Source organism: Nansenia antarctica (assembly GCF_963989245.1).
Source record: "Nansenia antarctica genome assembly, chromosome: 14".
In the NCBI taxonomy this organism is placed as follows: domain Eukaryota; kingdom Metazoa; phylum Chordata; class Actinopteri; order Argentiniformes; family Microstomatidae; genus Nansenia; species Nansenia antarctica.
Window position 1 is genome coordinate 24,894,414 of NC_137684.1, and position 26,872 is coordinate 24,921,285.

A 26,872-nucleotide genomic window follows, 5' to 3' on the forward strand; every position below is an offset into this window, starting at 1 on the left:
CTACTTCAGGAGAGCCTTATAGAGCAGTAAGGACCGAGATGTCGTCCTCTCCTGCTCCAGGCAGAAGATGAAGTCCCTGAGGTTGACTCGTGTGATCCGCTGGCGGAGCTGTTGGCGCGGGGAGGAGGCGGTGGACGAGCTGGCCCCTGAGCCTGAAGCAACCTGGGGACCCAAACACACGACTGTGTTACCAACTTATAGAACCATGCTTAGACTAAACTTCTGGAACGCCCCCCTCCCCAACCACATCAGACAGGCCAACACCCTGCCAACATTTAAACAGGCCCTCAAAACCCACCTCTTCAAGCTCGCCTTCACCAGTTAACACTCTCCCTCTTCCCCTCCCCTTCCCATGTGTCCCCAGCACTACTTTAATTAGGCCCCTATACTTTCTTTTATTTACCTTTTGTTTCTTTTTATTATTACTACTCAATCTTTTCAGTTTGTAAAACATCTTTGTCTAGAAAAGCACTATATCTAATGTAGAAGTCTAATGTATTATTATTATTATTATTATTATTATTATTATTAATAATAAACTTAACACATGGTGGGAGTTGACACTAAATTCTGTTCATGGAATGTGTGGGGTAAATCACCCAATTAAAAGGAAGAAAATACTGACACTTTTGAAAAAAGGAAGGGGTTAAAATTGCACTATTACAAGAAACTCACCTCAAAGACATAGAACATATTAAACTTAAACGTGACCAAAAAAACAAACAAACCATGGAGAGGTTGGCTGTGGAGGATGTGTTACGCAGATTTAAGTGACTTAAAAATGTGTCGAAGCAACTTAAAAACAAGCCATAATGATGAAATGACAGGTAATCCTTCGATTTGAGATCACATGTTCTAGATGATTCCATTCATAGATAGATCAGCTTCCCCCCCCTCACTTGCGTGTGCATAGTGTTCAACCTCGAAAACGTCAGGCTTCACCTTTACCCATCCCATTCTCACCCACCATTACTATGAATCACTCTGAAAGCCCAGGCTTGTGTGTTCCTTCCCACACCTTCATATGTGAGGTGCGTCCCTAGCCCCAGGGTGAGACCACACCCTAAACCCCATGGCTACAAAGCACGATAGCCAGTACGCTCTCCATTCAGAGACACTGCTCCAACACGCCCGCTTTCCCAAGATGCAATACTATCAAAAGAGCACAGTTTAAAAAAGAAAAAAAAAAGGGAATGAATTCATCAGCTATGATATCAAACAGAACGTGGCTTGATGCATCGCTTCCCATGCCAGTAAAAAGTCCCGGGGCTTGTTCTTTGGGGGGTACATTCAAAACCATTACAGATAGAAAATGCAAATTTCAATGTGAACTTATCATTTCACATGTTCCTAAATAAGCCTCCGGTCACTGCTGTCATACGTACTGCTCGCGGTTCCCCTGGCTGGTGGTTTGGACCTGGACCGGGCCTGTCCACTAGGGAGGGTAGTTGAAGCAATATGATGTCTTATCATGTCTCCCCCCCCAAAAATGTTTGTTTGGATTTGATGGTTGTTTTGTCAGCCATTGGCAGTGGCCTTTGTATAAACGGGGCTGTATAGCATGTATGTGTGCTGGGAGCCTGGGGGAGGTGCTGACACCAGAGGATAGGAATGAGGCTCCAGGTCCATACACGAACACAATCAGAACATTAGAACGCTCCACAGCCTGCAGACATGCTAGATAACCTCCTTTGCTTTCTTCTCTCTCTCTCTCTCTCTCTCACACACACACACACTGCCCAGGGGTCTGTCTTCCATATTTGAACATAACGCCCCAAACATCACACAACCCCGGTAGAGAGACTCTTATAATCCCTCACCTCAATGGTGAATGGAGGCAGGGAAAGCACAAGACCACTAAAATTGGTCAGAGATAATTCTAGATAGTCTCATGACTTTGAGACTCTACTAAGGCGACGCCCCATTCACATGAGCTAACAGCACAAATGATTTTTTGGTTCTCTTGAGTCGGTTTCTTTGTAACTAATCTGCCCTCGGGAGCTCCGGCAGACCCCTTAGCGCCCGTCTGCAGGCGTGATCAGGCTTGAGATATACGCACATCAGCCACAACCCCCTCAGGCTCCGTGGGCATGTACGAGTGCAGGCTAACAATCTAACAATGCGAGGCAACCGTCGCATTTCTAACGAACTCGTATAAACAACTGGCTCGCTGATTAAATGAACAAGCCTATCTTAAACGCATTTCATTGATAACTCGTTTTGCCAACTGTAAGTGAACTGTCTGTCTGACATCCCTACATACATGGGTCCCGTTTTAGCACCCAAAACTAGCGAACTGGATAACTAGCGAGAAAGTAGCTTGACTGACTAGCGAACGAGGAACTTGGCTGTCGAGAAGATATAATTTTTTACCATCCTTCTCACGCTTAAGCATCTGGCAAAGTTCATCACCCCCCCCCCCCTCCTCCCTCTCTCTTTAAATGCCCCCCCCCTCTCCTAATCCCTAGCTCTCTCACCCTGCACAGAGGCCTCTGCCTTTGTCTGGGACTGCTGGGAGGGAGGCCTGAGGCTTGGATGTGGGGGGGGAAAGGGAAGGGGTGGGGGAGGGAGGGAGTGGCGGGTGAGAGGCGCCCATACTGCGGTCGCCCCGAGCTATGTTAGCGCCTCAGGCTCATTTCTGCAGAGCTGAAAATCTATGGCTACCCTCAGGGTTGTGGGGGTGGGGGCGGGGCAGACACACCCCACACGCCTGTAGGCACACGCTGACCCCCTTCACTCAACTCTGGTCACATTCACTCTGCTCTCTGGATGGGGGGGGGTTTGGGTGTGTGTGAGTGTATGTGTGTGTGTGTGTATGTGTGTGTGTGAGTGTATGTGTGTGTGTGTGTATGTGTGTGTGTGTGTGTGTGTGTGTGTGTGTGTCAGTGGAGGCAGAAATCAGAGGACGGGCTCATTGTAAGACATGAAACGAGGGATGGTATGAAACACATTGCTACTGCCCGTCTGGTGTTCAATCTCTCTAAATTCTCCCATATCACCCCCCACCCCACCCCCCTCACTGGCTCCCGGTAGCAGCCTGCATCACATTCAAGACCCTGGTGCTCGCCTACCAGGTGGTAAAGGGAACAGCCCCTCCCTACTTGCAAGCAATGGTCAGCCCACAAACCCCTCCCCTATCACTCCTATCCCCTGGTCTATCACTCTCCTATCACTCTATCAAACCCCTGCCCTGTCACTCCGTTCTTCCACCTCGGTTGGCCTCTATGAGGACGCAGCGGTCTCAGTGTTCAGTCTCAGTGTTCAGTCTCAGCGTTCAGTCTCAGCGTTCAGTCACAGCGTTCAGTCACAGCGTTCAGTCACAGCGTTCAGTCTCAGCGTTCAGTCTCAGCGTTCAGTCTCAGTGTTCAGTCACAGCGTTCAGTCACAGCGTTCAGTCACAGCGTTCAGTCACAGCGTTCAGTCTCAGCGTTCAGTCTCAGCGTTCAGTCACAGCGTTCAGTCACAGCGTTCAGTCACAGCGTTCAGTCTCAGTGTTCAGTCACAGCGTTCAGTCACAGCGTTCAGTCACAGTGTTCAGTCTCAGTGTTCAGTCACGGCGTTCAGTCACAGCGTTCAGTCTCAGTGTTCAGTCACAGCGTTCAGTCACAGCGTTCAGTCACAGCGTTCAGTCACAGCGTTCAGTCACAGCGTTCAGTCACAGCGTTCAGTCACAGCGTTCAGTCACGGCTTTTCACTGTCTTGGCGCCCGGTGGTGGAACCAGATTCAGAAGTATACACCAGAAGTATATACACACGTGTTGATGACAGAGAGGTGAGTGTACAATACGCTGGGCTTTCAATGGGTTATTCAAAGTGGCAGGCAGACTTGCCGCCCTCACCTCAGTGGAGCCCCCTGGTGAGTCCATCTTGCGTTTCTTGCGCGGCCCGATGGCAGCCAGGGCGGTGAGGTTGGCGTCCCGCTGCCGGATCTGGGCCTGCTCGTTCTGTTGCATCTGTGAGGAGAGAGAGGGAGAGAGAGAGGCACACACACATAGTTAGGCCAGCCGGCACTGACGGTGAGCGTCATAGAACAGGGTTCCCACACATTCTGAAACATCAAATTCAAGAACCTTTCAAGGACTTTCAAGACTCAATTCCCTCAAATTCAAGGACCCAACACGGCATAGTTTTGAGACAGATCTAGATGAGAGTTTATATAATAGGAACTATCCGCTCACAGACAACAATTAAAAAGAGAGGCTTGAATGTGTGAACACTAGATGGATGGTCTCTTGCCTTCTCTACCACAGCACAGCAAAACAATATATTGTCAAATATGTGTAAATTTAAGCAATACAGAGACTTATTTACTAGCTGACGAGCTAAGTACATTTTTTTTGAATATGTATTTTTTTTTAGAGAGAGAGGAATTCAAGCACTTTCAATGACCCATGTATATTTTCAAAAACTTTTAAGACCTTGATTTCTTTTTCTCAAATTCACAAACTTCACAAAAGGATTTCAAGGACCCTTGGGAACCCTGATAGAATGACAGCTGTCATCTTCTAGAGACGGATGTCATCAAATACAGGACGCTGCAATGACCTAACCACTTTTCTGAATACATACAAAGACCTTTGGGAGAGGATCTGTCGGACTGTTATACCAACTGTTAGAAGTGTTGAGTGGCTGGCTAGCGCTACAAAGGGATACTGTCAGCTTAGACAACTGGCCTCTCCACGGGGGAAGAACAAGTGATGAGGAGATGAATGGACAGAGGACATAATTCAAGGCAACGTTCACATCCTCATTAAGACCCTGGAATGCTAATTGGAAGGGAAGTGATGCACATGATGCGCACACACACGCACACACGCACACACACACACACACACACACACACACACACACACACACACACACACGCCATCACAGGCTGTGGTACACATAGAACTTTAACCTGTATCCGGATCTTAAGATGGAACCGAGGTCAACAGTGTGTGTGTGTGTGTGTGTGTGTGTGTGTGCGTGCGCGTGTGCGTGTGCGTACGCTGCAGGCTCTGAGGATGTGTGTCTGGAGGCATGGTGAGGGCAGGAGGCAGGCAGAAAGGCTCTGTAGGCAGCGTGGGGCTCTGTGTGACGCCTATGGCTCAGATCTCTGTCTGAGTGATAAAGTGGTGGAGGCAGAACCAGGTTAGCGTACGCCACTCTGCACCACAGCAGCCTCCCTTAGCTGCTTTAGTCCAACAACAAGTTGGTTCCTCAAACTCAACCTTTCAAAAAAATATTTTACATAGCATGCGTATTAGTAATACCAATAAACCTTAATGTTGCTTAAATTCACCCAAAAAACGTTAGCTTATGACGGTGAACCTTTTTGTGGGATACACATAAGGCAATTCTAGGTCTTGTGGCATATTTTGGTTAAAGTATCCCGATTTAACACTAGAACAGCCATGAGGGGTCATTTACTCATTTTGTGAGTAAAGAAAAATGTTATATCTTTGCACTCGATCAAATTTCAGGACCCTCCTTTCACGACTTTTCCTAGATATGTGCGTTCTACCACCCAGTATCCTTACATTTTCAAAATCACATCAGGATAAGCTAGTATAAAGCTATTTTGCAGTTTTTCTGTGTAGGAAGCAGGCTAATTTACAAGCGGCCAACTAGTGGTCGTTGTGTGTAAATAGCAGCTTGAGCATTGTACAGAGGCGGCTCTTTTAGTAGGTAAAACAGGTATGGCTGTTCTAGTGTTAATGGAATTGCAACCCTCTGCATGCAGAGTGCACTCTTCCACCACATGCACAGCTGATTCTCAAGATCGTCCACACTAGTGAGATGCTATTGAGCCCACACTACTAGGGGTAGTGGTGGTCTAGTGGATAGTGAGTTGGACTTGTGATCGGAAGGTTGTGAGTTCAAATCCCGCCTGAAACCACACCACTACCAGTGTGCCCTTGAGTAAGGCACTTAGCCCTCAGTTACTCCAGGGGGAATGTCCCTGTAATTCGTAATTGTAAGTCGCTTTGGATTAAAAGCGTCTGCTAAATGGCAAAATTAATTAATTAATTAAATTAATTAATTAATTAACTACTACACTGTCTGAGCCAAGGACTACACGTTTCCTGGTAAGTTAGGGTTAGGATGGATCAATGGAGATCATTCAATATTCCCTTTCTTTTGTTGTTCAGTGAAAACATCCCCTGTGAAGAGTCAACTAATTTAATTAGTGTTCCTACTACGTAGCAGTATTGTTATTGGTGGTTTACTTATTATTATTATTTTTCTGGCTTTGGTCAAATAGCTCAAAAAGTCCCTGGCCAAAAATGCTATAAATGTGCATGCCACAACTAGAGAGCATCAGTAACAATGCCAGAAATAATTACCATGATTAGACCATAGGCGGCGCTATAATAACAAATAGAAAATCGAGTAACTTCACAATGCTGGCCTTTCTACCCCGTTGTATGAAAATGTATGAAACTTGGTACATCAACCCTGCACTCTGACAGCTCTCCGAGACCAGAGTTGCTGTCCGACCCTGTATGATATGACCTCTAGAATGACAGAACGTGTCTGGACTGGGCCTCCCTCCCCTCTCCTAGCCTGAGAGCAAGAGGTTTATGGCTAATGCCCCCCTCCCCCCCCAGGCCCTGCTCCCTGACCCCCCCCCCCCCCCCCTCCTCCTCCTCAGGGCCCGCTCTGGGCCACTGTAGCGAGACGCTCCCAGACTAGCTTCCCCTCAGGCAGAGAGCTAAAAGAGGAGAGCTGACCTAGAACAGGAACAGCAGAGCAGGGTGGAGGTGGGGGTTCTGAGGCAAGGCTTTATGACATCCAGAACGTTCCGTATTCCGACATGCTATTGTTTCCGTGACAACGTCAAGTATGTATGCGTTTGTTTGTTTGTAAATTAATTCCGGAATGTTCATTAAGGCAATAGCTTTGACTGTTTTCAGGCTAATTTGTATGATCTCAACACTCCATTGCTCAACTTTTTCGATGTTAGACCTCATTTTCCACTTATTTTAACCTTTTATTCAATTGTCACTATTATGTTGCCGTTGCTTTGTGGTCTGAGCTGCTGTAACACCAGAATTTCCCCTCGGGGATCAATAAAGTACCTACCTAACCATCTATATATCTATAGTACCTACCTACACATCTATCTATCTATATATCTATGTATGAACGTAACGTAATAAAGTACCTACCTACCCATCTATCTATATATATATCTATAGTACCTACACATCTATCTATATATCTATGTGTGAACGTAATAGTGTTTTTTGTGCATTACCACAATAAAGGCTCTTACCTCTTTCGCCTTCGCCTTCAAGCGAGCCTGCTCTGGATCCTCCTGCCTGGCACGACTCTGTAGTTACATAAGACAACGTTAGGTCAGAGAACCAGGGAGAACAAGGTGTGATGGAAAAAGATGAGAGAGGGAACGTGTTGATATGTTGATCTTGAGAGAGATATTGGAATGCTAGCAGACAAATGTGACATCAGCTGGTGAAAGCGGTAGCAAGTCGGCAACCAATCACAAATGTTCAGACAAAATGTTTCAGCTTTTATTCTGAAAAATGTAAATAAATGTCAACGTTGTTGAAAATCAACGACACGCTCGCTAGTCAAGCCAAAATATTGCAATGCCAAGGTATTCGGTGAGTAATCCCCACTACTCTACACTAACTAGATAGTAGTGGGGATTACTCACCGAATCCATTGCATTGCAATATTTTGGCTTCACTAGCGAGCGTGTCGTTGATTTTCAACAACGTTGACATTTATTTACTTTTTTCAGAATAAAAGTCTGAACATTCGGTCGGTCGCCGACTTGTTCCCGCTTTCTCCAGCTGCTCTCACAAATTGTCAGTGACATGAGACAATTAATTTAGTTGTATAGCAAGTGCTTATTAAAAACACATGATACTTACACAATGATAACAACAATACACAACAATAACTGAAGCCTACAAAGCTGGCATACCATGCATACTAAACAGGCCAACTCCCAATTCACATGACAGTGTTAATATGGTTGGGGAGTACTCGTCTGCAGAAGCAGAGACATAATTATCTCCTCCTGGATGACATCTCTATCCCACATGAAGGTAATTAGTGTGTGTGTGTGTGTGTGGGGGGTTCTAATGATGTCTTTAGAGGGAGACTCTTCCCTGTTCGAACTTCCCTTCCCTCTGTTCAAACTTCCCTAATTACTTCTGCTTTCATGTGTCACTTGTCTCCCATGGGGGGTGGAGGCTAGCTAGCACGTTACGCATGCACGCACGCACGCACCTCAAAATAGCCCAGCTACAAGCAGATATCTAACTTTGGTGAGTGGAAGTTATTGTTTGTGTGCAGTGTGCAGAGAAGTAAAAAATAAAATTAAAAAAGTGATCTCATGTGCCCCGCGGTGGCGTAGCGGTCTAAGCACTAGCCACTAGTGCAAGCTGCCCACCGGGGACTGGGATCGAATCCCCGTTTCGCCAGACCCAGATATGGCCGAGGCACACAGGGAGCGGCATATTGAGCGGCCGCTCCAGAGGGCGGTATAGGACTATTTCCGGACAAGGATCCGTCGCGCAACACCGCCCTCTGGGTGCCGGAATAACGGTGCTGGGCTCGAGGAGCCAGTCAGCTAGTCTGCCTGGCGGTCTCCTCTGGGGCTGCCGGCCACGGGGTCGTGCGGCGGATCCTACGCAATAGGCAGGGGATAATTGGATGCTAGGTTGGGTTCAATTGGATACCAAATTGGGTGAAAAGGGGATAAATAAAAAAAAAAAAAAAAAAAAAAAGTGATCTCCTGATAGACAGTTTGACAGTCGTGAGGAAGTGTGTGTTTGGGACTTACTTTGGCAGCCTTGAGGAGAATCTCTCTCTCCTGCTCGTCCTTCCTCTGCTTCTCCATCCTCTCCAGCTGCTCAAAGAAGCGGAGCTGGGCCCGCACATCTGACGACGGCTCGTACCACTCCTCGTCCTGCATGGGGGGGGGGGGAGACCTTTTTAGACCTTTTTTTTTAACCTCTTTGAATTGAATTTTAGACCTATTCGCGACGCCGTTTGATAGCTTTTTGTCATCCTCGAGGTGATGAAATTAGGGATTTCACTGCTATACAGACAAAAAAGGACGCGAATTGGCATAACTGAAATAACTGAAATTAGGGACCTTTTTAGGCCTTATAGTTGGATTGCTGGATTTTAAACTTTAAGGCTTTTTAAGACGTCAGCCATTCTCATGACGAATTAGGATCGACGCAAGTTTGGGGCTGATCCCCCTGAGCTGGCCACCTCTGGCGAGGGTGTATAGTGTGATGGCCGAAACACCCCATGACCTGGAGGAACACTACTGATGATGAGTCCGAAATTAAACCTAACCCCAGCCCCCCCCCCTCCCCGCATGAACCACTCACCAACAAGACGACACACACACTCTCACGTACGTGCCTGCACAAAGGAATTTACATCTTATCCTGTGTTTCATAAATCTGAGTAACTGGGCACTGAGTCCAGTGACCGCTGAGAAAGATCAGCTGACGACAGGGGAAAGTCCTTGTGGCGGCATGGAGAGACAGCTGACGGGAGGGAATAGACCCCACTGGGACGGGCATGGGCTAGCTTCCCATGCTTGTAGTTTCCCATGTCTTTGACATGTTGGATTCACCCGCTATAGCTACGAAAAGACAACAAAAGAGAACACCCCTAGAGTCTGCGAGAGCGGGGGCGGAAGATGACTCATCGGCTGACTTTATGGTAACAGACCCTGGACCGGAAACGACTATGAGTATCGGGAGCACAGTGCAAGACAGTGCCACAACAGTTGCCCCAGCTACAGCCACGTCAACAGGCCACAAACAGCAGATATGTCCCTGTGGTTGGAGGAAGAATACATCCTACCGGGGGTTGAGAATTCACCAAGGAAAGATGAAGTGTTTGACAGAGGAGAGACAGAGGCCTCGCGTTGGTTACTTTCTGCGAAAGGAATCGAATAAGTCGAATGAAGTACAGCAACTGGACGCAAACCATAGCTTGCAGTACATCAGTACCACTGTCGTGGAGGAAGCAAACACAGAGGGGATAACAACAGTGGTAGAACCGACCCAACCCCCTAGACCTGTAGTCGAAAAGAGACTAGCAGGGCATAGACTGCATGTGAAGTGGCCTGGTGCCGGGGATAAGAAGCTGTGGGAAACTATCAATACTGACCTGACCCTGTCTCTTGAGCAACTTAAAGGGACAGTGGAAAAGAAGTTGGAGAGAATGGGGGATATCATCTACCAGTATGGGGCAGAACGCTTTGGAGTGCAAGAAAGGAAAGGCGGGAAAGATGTTCCAACTGCACCCGTTTCCAGGAGGCAACAGGAGATCCAGCGCCTCGTCCTAGAAAGAAGACAACTTAGGAAACGGTGGAAAAAAGCCTCTGGAGTGGAAAGGGAAGGCATAAACGCACTTCAAGTCGACATCAAATCACGGCTGAATGATGAATGAATGAATGAATGGTCTTTATTGTCATTGCTACAGTACAGGTACCATACAACGAAATTTAGGAGGGGTGGTTCCCCTGGTGTTAGGAAAGAGAAAAAAAAAAAAAAAAAAAAACACAAGAAGGGAAGGAGCTGGTTTACATAAATAAAGGCTATGTACACTATCCACTATACTATACTGTACAGATAGACGACTAGGGTTGTCATATTGCACATAGTGTAATTGCACATTCATTTAAAGTGTCGCAGTTTGCAGGCTTGAAATGTACATATTTGTGCCTCAGCACTACACCTGATTTTTTCAGTCCAGCAGCTGCCATCAATCCGTCCAGACTGTCCAGGGCCCAGAACCTAGGTCTTTGCTGTGTTCAGGGCCTGGACGGCCCTGTGGTAGAAGCTGAGCTTCAGTCTGTTTGTCTTAGCGGCCAGGGTCCTGAACCGCCTTTTCGAGGGCAGCCTGGTAAAGTGTTCGTACCCAGGGTGGGTCGGGTCCCTGGAGATCTTGGAGGCCTTCCTGAGACAGCGTGTGTTGTACAGCTCTTCCAGAGAGGGGAGGGGGGCGCCGGTGATCTTCTGGGCTGTTCTCACGACTCTCTGTAGCGCATTTCTATCCGCGGTTGTGCAGCTGGAGAACCAGTTGCAGATGCCGTAGGTGAGGATGCTCTCCACTGCGCCGCGGTAGAAGGTCACCAGTATCTCCTGCTTGCTGTGTTCCTTCCTGAGGACTCTCAGGATGTAGAGCCGCTGTTGTGCCTTCTTGATGGTGGCTGTTGTGTTGTCCTTCCAGGACAGGTCATCCTGTATGTGCACCCCCAGGAATCTGAGGGTTGAGACTCTCTCCACGCTCTCTCCGTCGATGAGCAGGGGCTAGATCTCGGACTTTTTCCTCCTGAAGTCCACGATGATTTCCTGGGCATCCCTCCGTAGAGCAGAGAACCTCCGGAAACGTAGAAGGAAGAAAGAACAAGCTAGAACACGGTTCTATAAGGATCCCTTCAAGTTCCTTAAAAGTATCTTCACAAAGGAAAAAAGTGGAGCTCTAAAAACAACAAAGACAGACCTGGAAAATCACCTGAAAGAAACACACTCTGACCCAAGGCGGCATGAACATCTGACCATTCCCTCTGATATCCCACCAATCGACCCCCCTGAACACCACATGCTGATCAGCCCTCCAACCTGGAAAGAGGTGGAAAACACAGTGCGTCGAGCAAGAACGGCATCAGCCCCGGGGCCAAACGGAGTCCCATACAAGGTGTATAAGAACGCATCAGATGTCCTGAGGTTTCTCTGGAGGCTCATGAGAACAGCATGGCAGAAGAAGATAATACCTACAGCGTGGCGCAGGGCAGGTGGAGTCCTCATCCCAAAAGAGAAGGATGCAGTCAACATCAGCCAATTCCGTCCAATCTCCCTGCTAAACGTTGAGGGCAAAATCTTCTTTAGTGTCATTGCACAGAGGATGGCCGAGTATCTGAAAAGAAACAAATACATCGACACATCTGTACAGAAAGCAGGAATATCAGGATTCTCGGGGTGCTCAGAACATTTCAGCATGATCTGGCACCAGATCCAAACGGCAAAGGTGGAGAGACGGGACATTCACGTCGTCTTTCTGGACCTTGCCAATGCCTTTGGCTCTGTGCCCCACGAACTCCTGTGGTCTGCCTTCGACTTCTTCCACATACCGGACACCATCACAGCCCTGGTTAAATCCTACTTCCAAGACATGCAGTTCTGCTTTACCACCTCTGACTTTACCACCTCTTGGCAGTGCCTGGAAGTAGGCATCATGGCGGGATGCACTATTTCACCCCTGGCATTTGTGATGGCAATGGAAGTCATCATCCGAGCCTCAAAATGGGTTGTAGGCGGACAGCGAGTTGACTCTGGTCAGCGTCTCCCTCCGCTCAGAGCTTACATGGACGACATTACAACGTTGACCACCACCGTCCCATGCACCAGGAGGCTGCTCAGAAAACTGGAAGAGAACATCAGTTGGGCCCGTATGAAGATCAAACCATCCAAGTCACGAAGCATCTCAATTGTGAAGGGAGTGCTCTCTGACCTGAAATTCTTCATCGGCGATGATCCAATCCCAACAGTGTCTGAGCAACCTGTAAAAAGCCTTGTCAGGTGGTATGATGCAAGCCTGAAGGACAAAGACCAGGTGCTACAACTGCGCAAATATATCAGCAGTGGCCTGCAGTCCATCGACAAAACACAGCTACCTGGAAAGTTAAAGGCTTGGTGCCTGCAGTTTGGACTCCTACCACGGACGCTGTGGCCCCTCGCAGTGTATGAGGTCCCAATCTCAATCGTAGAGAAGTTGGAAAGAGGAGTCACAGGCTACATCAAGAAATGGCTCGGAATTCCACGATGCCTTACCACCATAGGTCTCTACGGAGATAGCATCCTCAAGATGCCCCTCACCAGTCTCACAGAGGAGTTAAAGTGTGCAAAAACAAGACTCCAGATGACACTGAATGAATCCAGAGATTTAGTGGTGAGCAACAACGCACCAACCTTGGCTACCGGGCGCAAATGGACACCAGCCAAAGCGGTGGAGGAAGCAACAGCAGCCCTCAAACATGCTGACATTGTGGGGTATGTTCAGCAGGGAAGAGGAGGCTTCGGGCTAACAGCTGCTCGCCCTGCTTGGAGTAAGGCCACAGCACCAGAACGGAGGAAGATGGTGGTGGAGGAAGTACGCCATCAGGAGGAGGCTGGAAGATGGGCCAAGGCAGTCTCTCTTGCCAAGCAGGGACAGTGGACGCGATGGGACAGTGTGGAGAGGAGGAAGATTAGCTGGAAGGACATGTGGGCCATGGAAGCGAGGCAGTTGAGCTTTATTATCAGAGCTACATACGACGTCCTTCCAACACCAGTTAACCTTGGCCAGTGGTATGGTGAAGACCCGGGGTGTGCCCTTTGTTCCACGCCAGCCACCCTCAGGCACATTCTTTCAGGATGCAAAACTAGTCTCGCCCAAGGACGCTACACGTGGCGTCACAACCAAGTCCTGAAGATCTTTGCATCCACCCTGGAGGACAAACGAGCTGCCACCAACTCCCTACCGCCATCATTATCCAACCACCAACAGGCAATTACCTTTGTCCGTGAGGGGGCAAAGGTTACCAGGAGCAGTTCGACACCATCTGAGCGAGGCCAGCTACCTGACTTGGTTCTCTGGTCCCCTTCTCTAAAAAAGGTGTACATCATTGAACTAACCGTACCCTGGGAGGACGCAGTGGATGAAGCTTACGAGCGGAAACATCTACGCTATGCTGAGCTCGCCGCCGAAGCACAACACCGCGGCTGGAACACTGAAGTCCGCCCAGTGGAGGTGGGGTGCAGAGGGTTTGTGGCAAGATCTACCACCAGATTGTTTACAGACCTGGGAATCAGAGGCCAAAGCCTGCGTTCAGCCATCAAAGCTGCATCGGAAGCAGCCGAAAGAAGCAGCCAGTGGCTTTTTATGAGAAGGAAAGATCCCTGCTGGGCCCCGAAGTAGCCAACCAGAAGGTATGCGGTCAGCTTAGGCCTGACTCAGGGAAAAGGACGCCCCTGCCTTGCATAGTCTCATGAGACGTCAGCCATTCTCATGACGAATTAGGATCGACGCAAGTTTGGGGCTGATCCCCCTGAGCTGGCCACCTCTGGCGAGGGTGTATAGTGTGATGGCCGAAACACCCCATGACCTGGAGGAACGCTACTGATGATGCGTCCGAAATTAAACCTAACCCCAGCCCCCCCCCACCCCCCGCATGAACCACTCACCAACAAGACGACACACACGCACACACACACACACACGCACGTACGTGCCTGCACAAAGGAATTTACATCTTATCCTGTGTTTCATAAATCTAAGACCATCGTGGGAACCCTGTTACAATGTCAGTGTTCCCACACGTTCTGAAACATCAAATTCAAGCACCTTTCAAGGACTTTCAAGACTCAATTCCTTCAAATTAAAGGGCCTACCACGGCATAGTTTGAGACAGATCTAGATGAGAATGTATAATAGGAATGACCATGAACGGTTTTCAAATCTAATGGCGTTATGTCGGTTTAAAATGTAGACTAAAAAACGAATTAACCTTAGTAACTAGTATGGTTGTTTTATTCCCTTCTACATGTTACTATATATATATATATATATATATATATATATATATATATATATATATATATAAATATATATATTTAGAGAGAGAGTTTTCAAAAACTATTAAGACCTTGATTTCCTTTTCTCAAATTCACAAACTTTCAAGGATTTCAAGGACCCGTGGGAACCCTGCAATGTAGTTCACCATTTGCACAAACCTTTCCCGTATCCCTCTCTAGGAATGGCCAGATAAAACAAATAACCAGTAACAAAAGCTGAACATTCTGACATGTCGCTGACAGCTACTTACTGAGGAGCACTTTGGCTGCTCATTCCTCCCTCGTGAGAACCTGTTGTCCTTCAGTTCTCACTGGCCAGAGTTACAGGGAAGCAGAACATCATATTGATGCAGTGTTTAGGCCCCTGTCTTGTTAACTATCTTTTATAAATAACATTGGGAAGGACATGTTTACAGCTGAAGTACATCTTTATGCAGACGATACAATAGTCTACTCAGTTGCCTCTGCCCTGAGCCAGGCGGTTGAGGCCTTCAAAAAGTGGCAGGCTTCATTTATATGGTCTAGAGTTGGTTCTCAATGCTAAGAAAAACACATTTCAGGAACTGTAGTGTTGATATGTTGTTCATGTGTTGTTCACGTGTTGTTCATATGTTCATATGTTGTTCATACGTTGTTCATAATGTTGTTCATATGTTGTTAATGTGTTGTTCATATGTTCATGTGTTGTTCATATGTTGTTAATGTGTTGTTCATACGTTCATGTGTTGTTCATATGTTGTTCATACGTTGTTCATGTGTTGTTCGCGTGTTGTTCACGTGCTGTTCATAAGTGCAAAAAGTGGAATGAAAAGGGCTGCAGTATTTCTTTTGATTCTAAAGTGAATATTCTATAAAGAGATGCTGCTACTCAAGCAGTAGCCAGTTTGAGGTGCCAGGTCAAGTACTGCCGTCTATGGCCCTCTTCACCTACTGTCGCCTGTCAGATCATCTCTGACCCCTCACATCCTGCTCATCACCTCTTCCAGCTCCTCCCCTCACGGAGGCGCTACAAATAATTGTCCACAAAGACTAAACGCTTCACCAACAGCTTTTTCCCCCATAGCCATCAGGACTCTGAACGCCTCCCTCTAGCTCCCTCCTCACTGACATGACCGACATGCGTACCACAATTGTCTGTTGTTGTCTTTTTTTTTTTTTGTCTGATGTTGTCTATTGTGCACTTCTTTGTTTTTGTCATTTGTATGCTGCAGAGATCAATATGCTGTACCGAGAACAAATTCCACCGGCCATCCATCCATCCACCCACCCACCCACCCACCCACCCATCTATCTATATACATGTATCTATCTTACCTTGCCCCCGTCTGTACGGTGCTGGGCGATGGTGGACACCTTCTCCAGCACAGAGCGTAGCCTGGCCTGGGTAGCATGGGAGATGAAGTTCACCGCCTCCACAGGAACCTCTGTCACCCCAAACTTCTTTGCTGAGATAGTAGGAAAGACAAGAGAGACATGGTTGAAATTCACTCACACACTACCAACAAGACAGTCAGGAGGGGTGGGGGTGGGTGGGTGAGGGAGGGAGGGTCTCTCTGGTCTACATGGTAGCATGTGAACGTATTTAGAACTGAGAGTGATGGAGCATACAGCAGTGGTCACAAACTCTGGGTCCTAGAGGTGTGCATCGTGCCTTTCAGGCTTTTCCTCCTGCACAGCACTAACACAAAGCCTGACTCAACTAACCGACTCCATCAAAACCAAAGTGGTGGGCTACAGCAACGACAGCAGCCCTTCAGGATGCACCGTCTATGACATGAACAGCCGTAAGTCGTAACCCAGGGTTCCCACACCTTCTGAAACATCAAATTCAAGCACCTTTCAAGGACTTTCAAGATTCAATTCCCTCAAATTCAAGGACCCCAACACGGCATAGTTTGAGACAGATCTAGATGAGAATGTATATAATAGGAACTATCCGCTCGCAGACAACAATTAAAAAGAGAGGCTTGAATGTGTGAACACTAGATGGTCTCTTGCCTTCTCTACCACAGCACAGCAAAACAATATATTGTGAAATATGTGTAAAGTTAAGCCATACAGAGACTTATTTACTAGTTGACGAGCAAAGTAAAACATTTTTGAATATATATCTATTTTTTTAGAGAGAGAGAGAGAGAGAGGGGGGGGGGGAAATTCAAGCACTTTCAATGACCCATGTCTATTTTCCAAAACTTTTAAGACCATGATTTCTTTTTCTAAAATTCACAAACTTTCAAGGATTTCAAGGACCCGTGGGAACGCTGACTAACCAACTCCTTCAAAACCAAGTGGTGGGCTACAGAAATTACAGCAGCCCTTCAGAATGCCCCGTCTGAGCCCAGAGCAGCCGTGAGGCGTACCGATCTCCAGGACGCGTCTGTGCAGCAGGCCGGGGGGCAGGAAGGCCTCGTCCTTGCAGGAACGGATCTTAGTTCCCACCAGCTCAGAGTTGGTGGCCATGATGCGGGCGTTCTCCTCGTTCAGGTTCACCCCGGCCATGGACGCCACGTCGTTGATGTCATCGTCATCCCTGGGACGGAGGGAGGGAGGGACGGAGGGAGGGAGGTTTAGGTTACTAACATGGACAGTTCAACAGGCCAACACCCTGCCAACATTTAAACAGGCCCTCAAAACCCACCTCTTCAAGCTCGCCTTTACCAGACATGAGTTTGTTTAGCTTTAGGTTCTCTTAGTACGTTGCAGAGAATGGTTTGGAGTTCACATGGGTTTACAGTTTCTCTACTGTAAATATATATATTTTAAAAAAGACAAGTCGAATGAATGAATGGTCTTTATGGTCATTGCTACAGTACAGGTACCAAACAACGAAATTTAGGAGGGGTGGCTCCCCTGGTGTTAGGAAAGAAAAAAAAGAAAGAAAAAAAAACACTTTAAAAAAAAAACACAAGAAGGGAAGGAGCTGGTTTACATAAATAAAGGCTATGTACACTATCCACTATACTATACTGTACAGATAGACGACTAGGGTTGTCATATTGCACAATAGTGTTATTGCACATTTATTTAAAGTGTCGCAGTTTGCAGGCTTGAAATGTACATATTTGTGCCTCAGCACTACACCTGATTTTTTCAGTCCAGCAGCTGCCATCAATCCGTCCAGACTGTCCAGGGCCCAGAACCTAGGTCTTTCTTCCTTCTAGCATTGTGACTGCCATTCCTTCTAGTCATTCTTCCTTCTAGCATTGTGACTGCCATTGGCCCCTGGTCGTAGCATAGATTAGTTTTTCTTATGATGGCTGATGTATAGATGACTCATTTACGTTGCTTTGGATAAAGGCGTCTGCTAAATGTCTAAAATGTAAAAGTAAAAGAGAGATGCCGCCCCCTTGTGGTCATTGTGTGTCGCCACATCATTGAAATACATCGTCGCCTTCTTAAAATAATGGTCACTTTTGAGGAAGATTCAGTTTTTGCCTAAATATCATATATTCTAGATTCGGTTCAGTTTATTCTGTTTTTCTCAAAACTTGAAAATATGATGTGAGCCATTATTTTAAGAAGGTGATGACATTCAACATCACCCATTCCCTTCTAGATTTCCAACGATGTGGATAGTGTAGTCTTAAGGCCAATGCACACAGCGTGCGATTTCTGTTGCACGTCAACATTCCATTTTGAAGTTTGAATGGAAGTCTATGAGAACATCGCATCTCAACACACACGGCCCCGATTTTAATCGCACGGCGAAAATTCGATTCCATTCATTTTGAATGGGACAAAGCACACGGCGTGCGAGTTTTGTCGCACTGTCAAATTTTGCAAATGTTGTAAAAGTTTGTGGTGCGACGGATTATTGCATCACAATGGGACAATTGGGAAAACTTCAACTGGTCTATCTAAATTAATTGAGTCACTCATAACGGGGAGAGAGACTGGAGCATACATTTTTGACTGTCTCCTTTTTTGAAAGAAGTTAAAGGCTGAAGGTCTGACCCAAAAGGTCTGATATAGTACATACACCTACGGTACATGAAGGGTTTAGTAAAAGTTCGTGAATGTATTAGTTTTATTAAAAAACTAAGATGAACCGGAAATTGTGTTGTATGACAGTGGTCTAGTCTATTGCAAACTAAAACTGTTACGTTAAAAGTGTCACTGATGTCAACGGTTACAGCTCGAAGTCGTGAGTTTAGAATGAGAAGGTTTCTATCTCCGTTTAGAATGATAAGGTTCTATCTCCGTTTAGAATGATAAGGTTCTATCTCCGTTTAGAATGATAAGGTTCTATCTCCGTTTAGAATGATAAGGTTCTATCTCCGTTTAGAATGATACGGTTCTATCTCCGTTTAGAATGATAAGGTTCTATCTCCGTTTAGGGTAGTTCAGAGATATCGAGCGTCAAAGTTTTTACATTCCATTATGTTTTGTGAGATGGAACCTTTGTATTTTATGAATTACTAACTCAAAAATGTCAACATAAGACAAGTTTGCTGGAAGAATCACCCAAAGAAGGGGAATGATAACAACGACGTACCGACACTACTTCCGTTCCGTCCACTAAAGTCTTCCGTTCCTGTCTAACGATTTGGCTGTGTGTTTTGTGCGCTCCCTCTCCTGACATTTTACCAATACCCCTAAATCAGGGGACCCACATCACAATATGTCCAGTTGTATCTTGTAGAAATTGTGGAAGCAAGGCAAGCAATATTGGTAGAGCCTATTGTAATCAGCCTGCCTGGTCCGACTACGTAACAATTGAGAATGGAATGTTGAGGTGCAACAGAAATTGCATCGCACGCCGTGTGCATTGGGATGCGATTTTGTATGATTTTCTCATAGACTTCAATGGTGTGAGTTGAAAATGGAATTTTGCGGCGCAACAAAAATCGCATCGCACGCCGTGTGCGTTGCAATGGAATGTTGTCGCGCAACAGAAATCGCACGCTGTGTGCATTGGCCTTTACAGGGCTAATTTCTGCTGTCATATTTTAATGTGGCTGTTGTGTATTTGTTCCGGCCAATGAGGTTGTCTGGTACCTGAAAGTCCCGCCCTCATTCAGCTTCTTCTGATTGGCTGAGGCCTGGGCGGCGATGCCCACAGGACTTCTTCCTGCAATGAAAGTGGGTCCTCTTGCAACTGCACCTGTCCAACAAACAAGCATGTTACCAGCTGCTCCATAGCATTGTGAGCAAACAATACCTGAATATTACTCAAGGCAATGGACCTATCGCTAAGCCACGCCCCGAAATAGAAATGGTCCAATCATATCACAGCAAAAGTCACTACAGGCAGAAAACTCGGACAAACAACTCGCTAATATCTGATGGTGAAAAGCTTCTAGACTAAATATTCTTGTCATCTTTAACAAAACATGTCTCTTACTTGTAAATCAGAAATTTGACCTCCCGCCATTGTAAGCCATTGAATGTCATTCAGTCACGGTCGGTCAGTCAGTCACTGTCAGAGAAGAATTTGAGCGAGCGTCGTTTGTTTGTCCAAGTTTTCAAAGGGGCCGTGGCTTAGCGATAGGTCTATTGCAGTAAGACAGGAGGATGCCATGGTTGTGGTTCTCCATTGACAGGGAACAGGGGGTTGATAGCAGTAGTACCTTGTGGTCGTATGGTCTGAGTAATCACCATAGGCATGCGGGTCTGGACCCCCTGAACACCAGGCCTCCTTACACCCTGAGAGAGATGGAGAAACACGCAGGAGAGAGAGGAGGAGGAGCCGTCAGCACAGGCGATGACGTGCCTTGAGTCACATCTTGTGAGAAATGCGCTATACAAATAAAACTTGATGTTACATAGATGAGGCAGAAGACGGAACTCCCAAGAGTCAGTGAACACTGAGCAGTTACAAAAATCTCAGAACCTCAAACTACCACCACTAGTAAGCATCCTGAGCCTGTCAAACAGAACATGGAAAGTGATTCAGTCAGGTTTAAGACCTTTTAGACCTTTCTGGGTAGGATTTTAGACCTATCCTCGGCGCCATGTGATACCTTTTTGTCATCCTCGAGGTGATGAAATTAGGGATTTCACTGCCATACAGACAAAAAAGGAAGCAAATTGGCATTTTTTTTGTTCCAGCTAGATTAATTTCTGTGTAAATAGATGTGGTCGGACTGATTACCTTGCAGGATCTCGTTTTTAAGACCTAGCACCTAATTTCTAGACCGAATAACTGAAGCTCAAGACCTTTTTTTAGGCCTTAAAATTTGGTTAGCTGGATTTTAGACTTTAAGGCTTTTTAAAACCTGCGCGGGAACCCTGTTCATTCCAGAGCTCGTGGTCGTAGTGTAGTGGTCGTACCAGGGCGGTTGTGTTTCCCAGAACACCGGCCGGCCTGACGATACCCGTGGCGGGGATGGTGGGTAGCCGGGCCCTGATAGTGGTGGTGGCGGTGGCGGTGGCGGCGGCGGCGGCGGTGGCGGAGGTGGAGGCGGCGGCGGTGGCGTTCATCAGAGACTGCTGGTTGTTCAGCAGGGAGAGACGCAGGGCAGGAAGGCTTTTCTGTGGGAGGTGAAACACTGTCAGGTGACATACAGGGATCTGTCTATCCAGGGTTCTCACACCTTCTGAAACATCACATTCAAGCACCTTTCAAGGACTTTCAAGACTCAATTCCCTCAAATTCGAGGACCCGACACGGCATAGTTTGAGACAGAAATAGTTGACGAGCTAAGTAAAACATTTTTGAATATATATATTATTTTTTTTTTAGAAAGAGAGAGAGAGGGGGGGGGGGAGAATTCAAGCACTTTCAATGACCCATGTCTATTTTCCTTGATTTTTTTTTTCTTCTTAAATTCACAAACTTTCAAGGATTTCAAGGACCCGTGGGAGCCCTGTACATAGGGAATGTCATCACCAATGAAAGATTCAATGAAATCTGCATGGAAAAACAGCAGCAATGAGTCGGTAGGTGTGTAAGTGTAGGTGTGTTAGTCAACGAACCTTGAGGAAAGGGATGAGGTAGGGCTGAGGGGAGGACTTCAGCTCAGCCTGTAAGCGGGTGGTGAACTCCTCAGGCTCGATCTTAGCATCCTGATTGATTGAAGAGAGAGAGAGAGCGGTCGTTAGTTTGACCAACCGACGATTGCAATCAAAACAATTGAGTAGGAGCCCCAAAACAGTACGTGTTGGGAATGGATTACAGTACAGGATAACCTACTGGCTTAGTGTGGATGCAAACAAGAGAAACACACACACAAAAACACAAAAGACTGATGATAAATGTCCGTTTCAACTGGTCGTCTGTGGAGGTAGACACTCACCAGCAGGTCCTGGACCAGACTCTTCACATTCTTGGAGGTGTCTGGTGACGGGGAATTGTGGGACGCCAGCTTGATCAGCGTGGCCAAGAAGTTTTTGCACTTCTTCACGTTTTCTTGCATTTCCTGTAAGAGAGAACGATGCAACAACGTGTCCTGTTTGGTCGGTACAGAAGCTTAATAAGTGTTCAAACTGTTAATCTGTGCGGCAGCGGAGTGTCGGTTGGAAATTTCAAACATCATGTCTCTGAGCACCAACCGTGGCGACAACCCCAGTTCCTGTTGTCGGGGTCGGGGACGCGCTGGCTGTTACGCTCGGTCGCACGATGGGCTTGACCAGGGTCTGGCCTCCGGTGATCACCGTCTGGGGCTTCTGAGGAGCGGCCATCTTTACTGACACCGCCGCGCCTGCAGGTGCCACAGTGATGGTCTTCTGAGGAACACAAGAACAGACACATACAGTGAGGCGTAGGGTGGTGGGGCCGTGGGGCGCAGGAGGTCGAGCCGCCGTCTAATGATCGCAAGGTCGGCGGTTCAAGCCTCGGCTTGCCACATGTCGAAGTGTCGTTGGGCAAGACACTGGACCCCAAATTGCTCCCAGTGAGCGGGCCGGCGCATGGTAGCTTGCCGCCATTGGTGTGTGAATGTGTGTGTGAATGGGTGAATGAGAGGCCGTTTGGATAAAGGCGCTATATAAGTGCAGTCCATGATTGATCACAACTCAACATGAGAACGTATACACAAAACAATCACTGCTACACGACAACACAAGCTGAGGAACAAAACAACAACTAGAACTGCAACACATCACAAAACTACCAGACAAACAAGCACTACTGAAAGACAACAGAAAGCTGAAAGACAAAATAATACCACACAAAGACGAGAGACAAAACAACCCTTACAACAACCCGGGCCAGGACAAAAGAGACAAAACATCCACCACACAGAGCTTTCAAAGGGAAACATTAGCCTAATAAGACTTCAACACAACACAGACATGAAGAGATACATTCAAAACTAAAATATGAAGTAACCTAACTAACCTACAACAACAACAAAAGAAAGGCTAGAATGAAAAAGCTAAAATGTATGCATTCAAACCATTCTTTAAATGTACATATCAGTTGTGTATTCGCTAAAGGTTTAACGCATGAAAGGGGTGCATAGCAGGCAGCTATGTTCATGTTTATTATTAATAATAATAATAATAATAATAATACATTAGACTTATATAGCGCTTTTCTAGACACTCAAAGACGCTTTACAAACTGAGAAGATCAAGTAGTAATAATAAAAAGTAAAATAAATAAATAAAAGAAGGGCCTAATTAAGGTAGTGCTGGGGACACATGGGAAGGGGGGTTAACTGGTGATGGCAAGCTTGAAGAGGTGTGTTTTGAGGGCCTGTTGGCAGGGTGTTGGCCTGTCTGATGTGGTTGGGGAGGGCGTTCCAGAGGGACGGGGCTGCGGCTGAAAAGGCCTTATCACCCCAGGTCCGGGGTTTTACATGTTTAGGTGTTCTGATGGTGAAGTAGTATGGTGAAATAGTATGGTGAAGTAGTACACACCTGTACAGCAGGAGTAGAGGGAGACGGAGAATGCACCATCCTGGTCTGGACAGGAGCAGCCAGACGAACAGCCTGGGGTATACCAGGGGCCTGCAGAGAAGAGAAGAGAACAGAATGGTAAATGGACTGCACTTATATAGCGCCTTTTTTGCTGCTCCAAAGCGCTTTACACATTCACATTCACCCATTCACACACACATTCACACACCAATGGCGGCAAGCTGCCATGCAAGGCGCCGGCCCGCTCATTGGGAGACATTTTGGGGTTCAGTGTCTTGCCCAAGGACACTTCGACATGTGGCCAGCCGGGGCTCGACCCGCTGATCTGCCAACCTTGTGATCATTAGACGGTGACTCTACCTCCTGCGCCACAGCCGGCCAAGCAGAAACAGGAGGTCAGTGGTGCAGCACAGGAAGAAACATGGAGCAGTACTTGGACATAAGTATCGCTATACACAGTGAGTTGCTCCTTGTTCACTTTCAAAGATTGTAAAGATCATAAACAATTATTATCTGGAATACATGTTGGCTGTACGTACACTCCTTGAAGGAAACTTAAACCTCATTAATGCCAAACTAGAGGAAAAATATAGTGAAAAGGTGCAGGATCGATATCTGGACTCCATGAAGGAATGTTACGGGATTCAGCGAGGACTGTTTATGTTCACCACTAGCAATGAGTCTTTCTGTGTGTTTTCTCCAGGCTCGGCCTGAGTGACCGTAAAGCCCTGCAAATGTCACTGACCACCTTAAATATGGATCCCGCTATTGAAGTTCAAGGGGATTGATTGTAACAAAAAAAAGAATAATAAATAAAAGAAAAAGGATTTGCACAGAACCAGGGCATGAACAAGCATCTTGACATTCTGCATTGGCCTAAAAAAATTGCCTGTTGGAACTAGATTGCACCTTTCTGTTTCCCCAGGTCTCTCTACTCCAGAAAACTCCTTAAATTGGCATACCTGGGGGGCGCTGACTCTAATGGTGGCCCCGGCCGTCGGAGCTGCGGGCCTGGGAGAGATGTTGGAGGCTGCCTGGCTCTGCTGGGTCTTCGCCTGGGCCTGGGCCAGCACCTGCTGCGGGACCATCACCAGCTGGCCGGTGTCGGTACGCACCAGTACCATGCCTGACGGAAGACAGGAAGGAAGGTCACACAACATCTCTCACTAAAGCAGTTAAAAAGGCAGTGTGACCGAAAACATCCAAGAGTGTACAGTAACACTAGGTTTCCCCTCAAATTGACATGCCAGGTTGCACCAATGAATCAGCCTCAAGAAAAACAACAAAAACTTGGGGAAATCGAAGTGCATGGGGTTAACAGGTTCCATATGAGTAGGTGTCTGTGACTGCTCCAGGTTCTAAAAACAGAATATCATATAGTGGTGTGTCCTTACCGGGCGGTATGGTAAATCCAGGAGGCAATTGAATGGTCTGCTGTTGAGGTCTGACGGCCAGCTGTGGGGCCACAGTCCTCGTCGGACTCGCCACCATGGCGGGCCTCTGCTGCTGTATAGAGGTGGCCATCATAGGGGCCCCCGGGGGCCTCACGATGGTGACCGTGGGCTGCCCCACGCCGTTGACCGTCGTTTTCACCCCCGTGGTCATAGTGACTTGAGGAGAACTCACCACACCACCCTGCTGCGCCTGGCTTATCGGTGAACTCATAGAAGAGGGTGGGTTACCAAGGATTATTTGCGAGTGGCCCCCTGAAACGGGCTGGTTCGTCGCTGACACCATTTTTGTGTGCATGAGTGTGGTGTGGCTATGGTTCATCATGACCTGAGAGGTGGTGGTGGCAACGCCGGGGGGACCACCTGCACTTTGTGTAGTAGTAATCAGAGGAGAAACTTTAAGAGGGTCTAGTCCGTTCTGGGAAGCAAGGTTAGCCATGATGGGATTAGGTGGATGTGGATGCCGTTGCAATGCAATAGTGGGAGTAGGAGCCACTGTAGATTGAGGAGGTACAGGAGGGAAATGTGGCTGCGAAGCCATAGAGACAATGATATTGGAGCTGCCCGCACTGACAGTACTTATTACAGTGTTAACAGCTGGAGTAGGCTGTGAGTTCACCAACTTTACAGCTCCAATATTACCACCACCCCCCCCACTCTGTAATCCAGGTGAAACAGTCCTAATGGTTGGAGTAATCGGGGTAATCAGGTTTGGGTGGGGGGCAGCAGCAGTCACACTCATTGATGTACCACCAGCTGGACCCAAAACACCAGTACCTTGTTGGTTGAAGCCAGCAGACTGTCCTACTGGAGACAAAGTTACTCCAACAGATCCCAGTGCGGGAGAGATGGTGTGAGTTACTCCTCCATGTGTGTGTGTTTGCAGATGGGGACCCCCAGCGTTGATCACTGTACCCCCGGTAGTAGTAACAGAAGAGGTAGAACTAGAAGAGGTGAGGGTCTTATTCGAGGAGGTGGATTCCTGCTGGTTGGATGATAACCCCGCTTTGGGATGTCCTTGTTGTGGCTCCGGAGCAGCCAGAGACCCCGCCACCACCGCTTGATCACGCACTTTCCCTGAGAAGTTATTGACACCGGCGCCCGGAGAGCCCTGGTCTCTCTTGATCTCGGAGTAAGGGACACCCAGGGTCTTTTGGCTCCCGAGTTGCGACTCCAGGGAACCCACTAAGTCGCTCACCGCCTTCTCGTCCACCTCATTGAAGAGCATGTCCTCCAGTGGGTCGGAGGCTCCCGCCATCTTTGATGTGATGTTAGACCCGTTGTGCGAAATTGTATTTTCGGAGGGAAGTGCGCATGCGCGTTGGGCATTGTGGTGGTTTCGACACATAGAAATAGAATATCTAGAAAAGACAGAGAATCGCGCGGCTCTCGTACAAATTTTTTTTTTTACATTGACATTTTTGGCATTTAGCAGACGCCTTATTCCAAAGCGACTTACAATCGTACGACCCCCCTATTTGGAAAGTAGCATTCGATGTTTTATTCCACAAGATGTTTTATTGCCACCCACCTCCATACTATTACTTAAAGAGGTCGAATTTGACGAAACAAGAAACATGTAAAGGCAAAACAAAGCTCTTGTACGGTTTGACAGGAGGGACTACCCGTAGACCCAACCACATAAGAACAATCATGCGTTTGGAAATCGTTCCAACTCCAGTAGGGGTTGCTGTATAATAATGCATTATTATATAATTATAGAGAGATTATATAATGCATTATGTGGCAGCTCGTATGAATAAAGTAGTTAAGCCAAGGCATACCGCATAGCTATGTAGTTATGAGTTGATTTGGCTGAGCTAAACATTATTATTCAGTTGTCACTTACTATCCCTAAGTTTTCTATACTCTAGCTATGTAATCTGCTTCTATGTAACCAAGTCGAATCTGAACAGAACGATGGTGAAAACTCGCGAGATGTCGTGTTCCTTCTCAGGAAAACTCGCGAGATGTCGTGTTCCCGAAGATGAGGTAGCCATGTTGTAGTGGAGCCCA

At 47.1% G+C, this 26,872-nt stretch overlaps 1 protein-coding gene across 1 annotated transcript; it reads right to left on the reverse strand.

Moving 5' to 3' along the window:
* On the reverse strand, nt 1–26,114 carry LOC308170013 (transcription initiation factor TFIID subunit 4-like; the record flags this gene model as incomplete). Its single annotated transcript, XM_080544744.1, has 15 exons — nt 1–162; nt 3,840–3,953; nt 7,262–7,318; nt 8,801–8,926; nt 15,915–16,045; nt 16,961–17,130; nt 19,599–19,704; nt 20,171–20,246; nt 20,874–21,074; nt 21,519–21,608; nt 21,839–21,961; nt 22,095–22,268; nt 23,406–23,495; nt 24,368–24,531; nt 24,800–26,114. The coding sequence occupies 15 exons, from the start codon at nt 26,112–26,114 to the stop codon at nt 1–3; spliced, it is 3,099 nt and encodes a 1,032-aa protein (XP_080400870.1).
* Between the last annotated feature and the right edge of the window lie 758 nt (nt 26,115–26,872).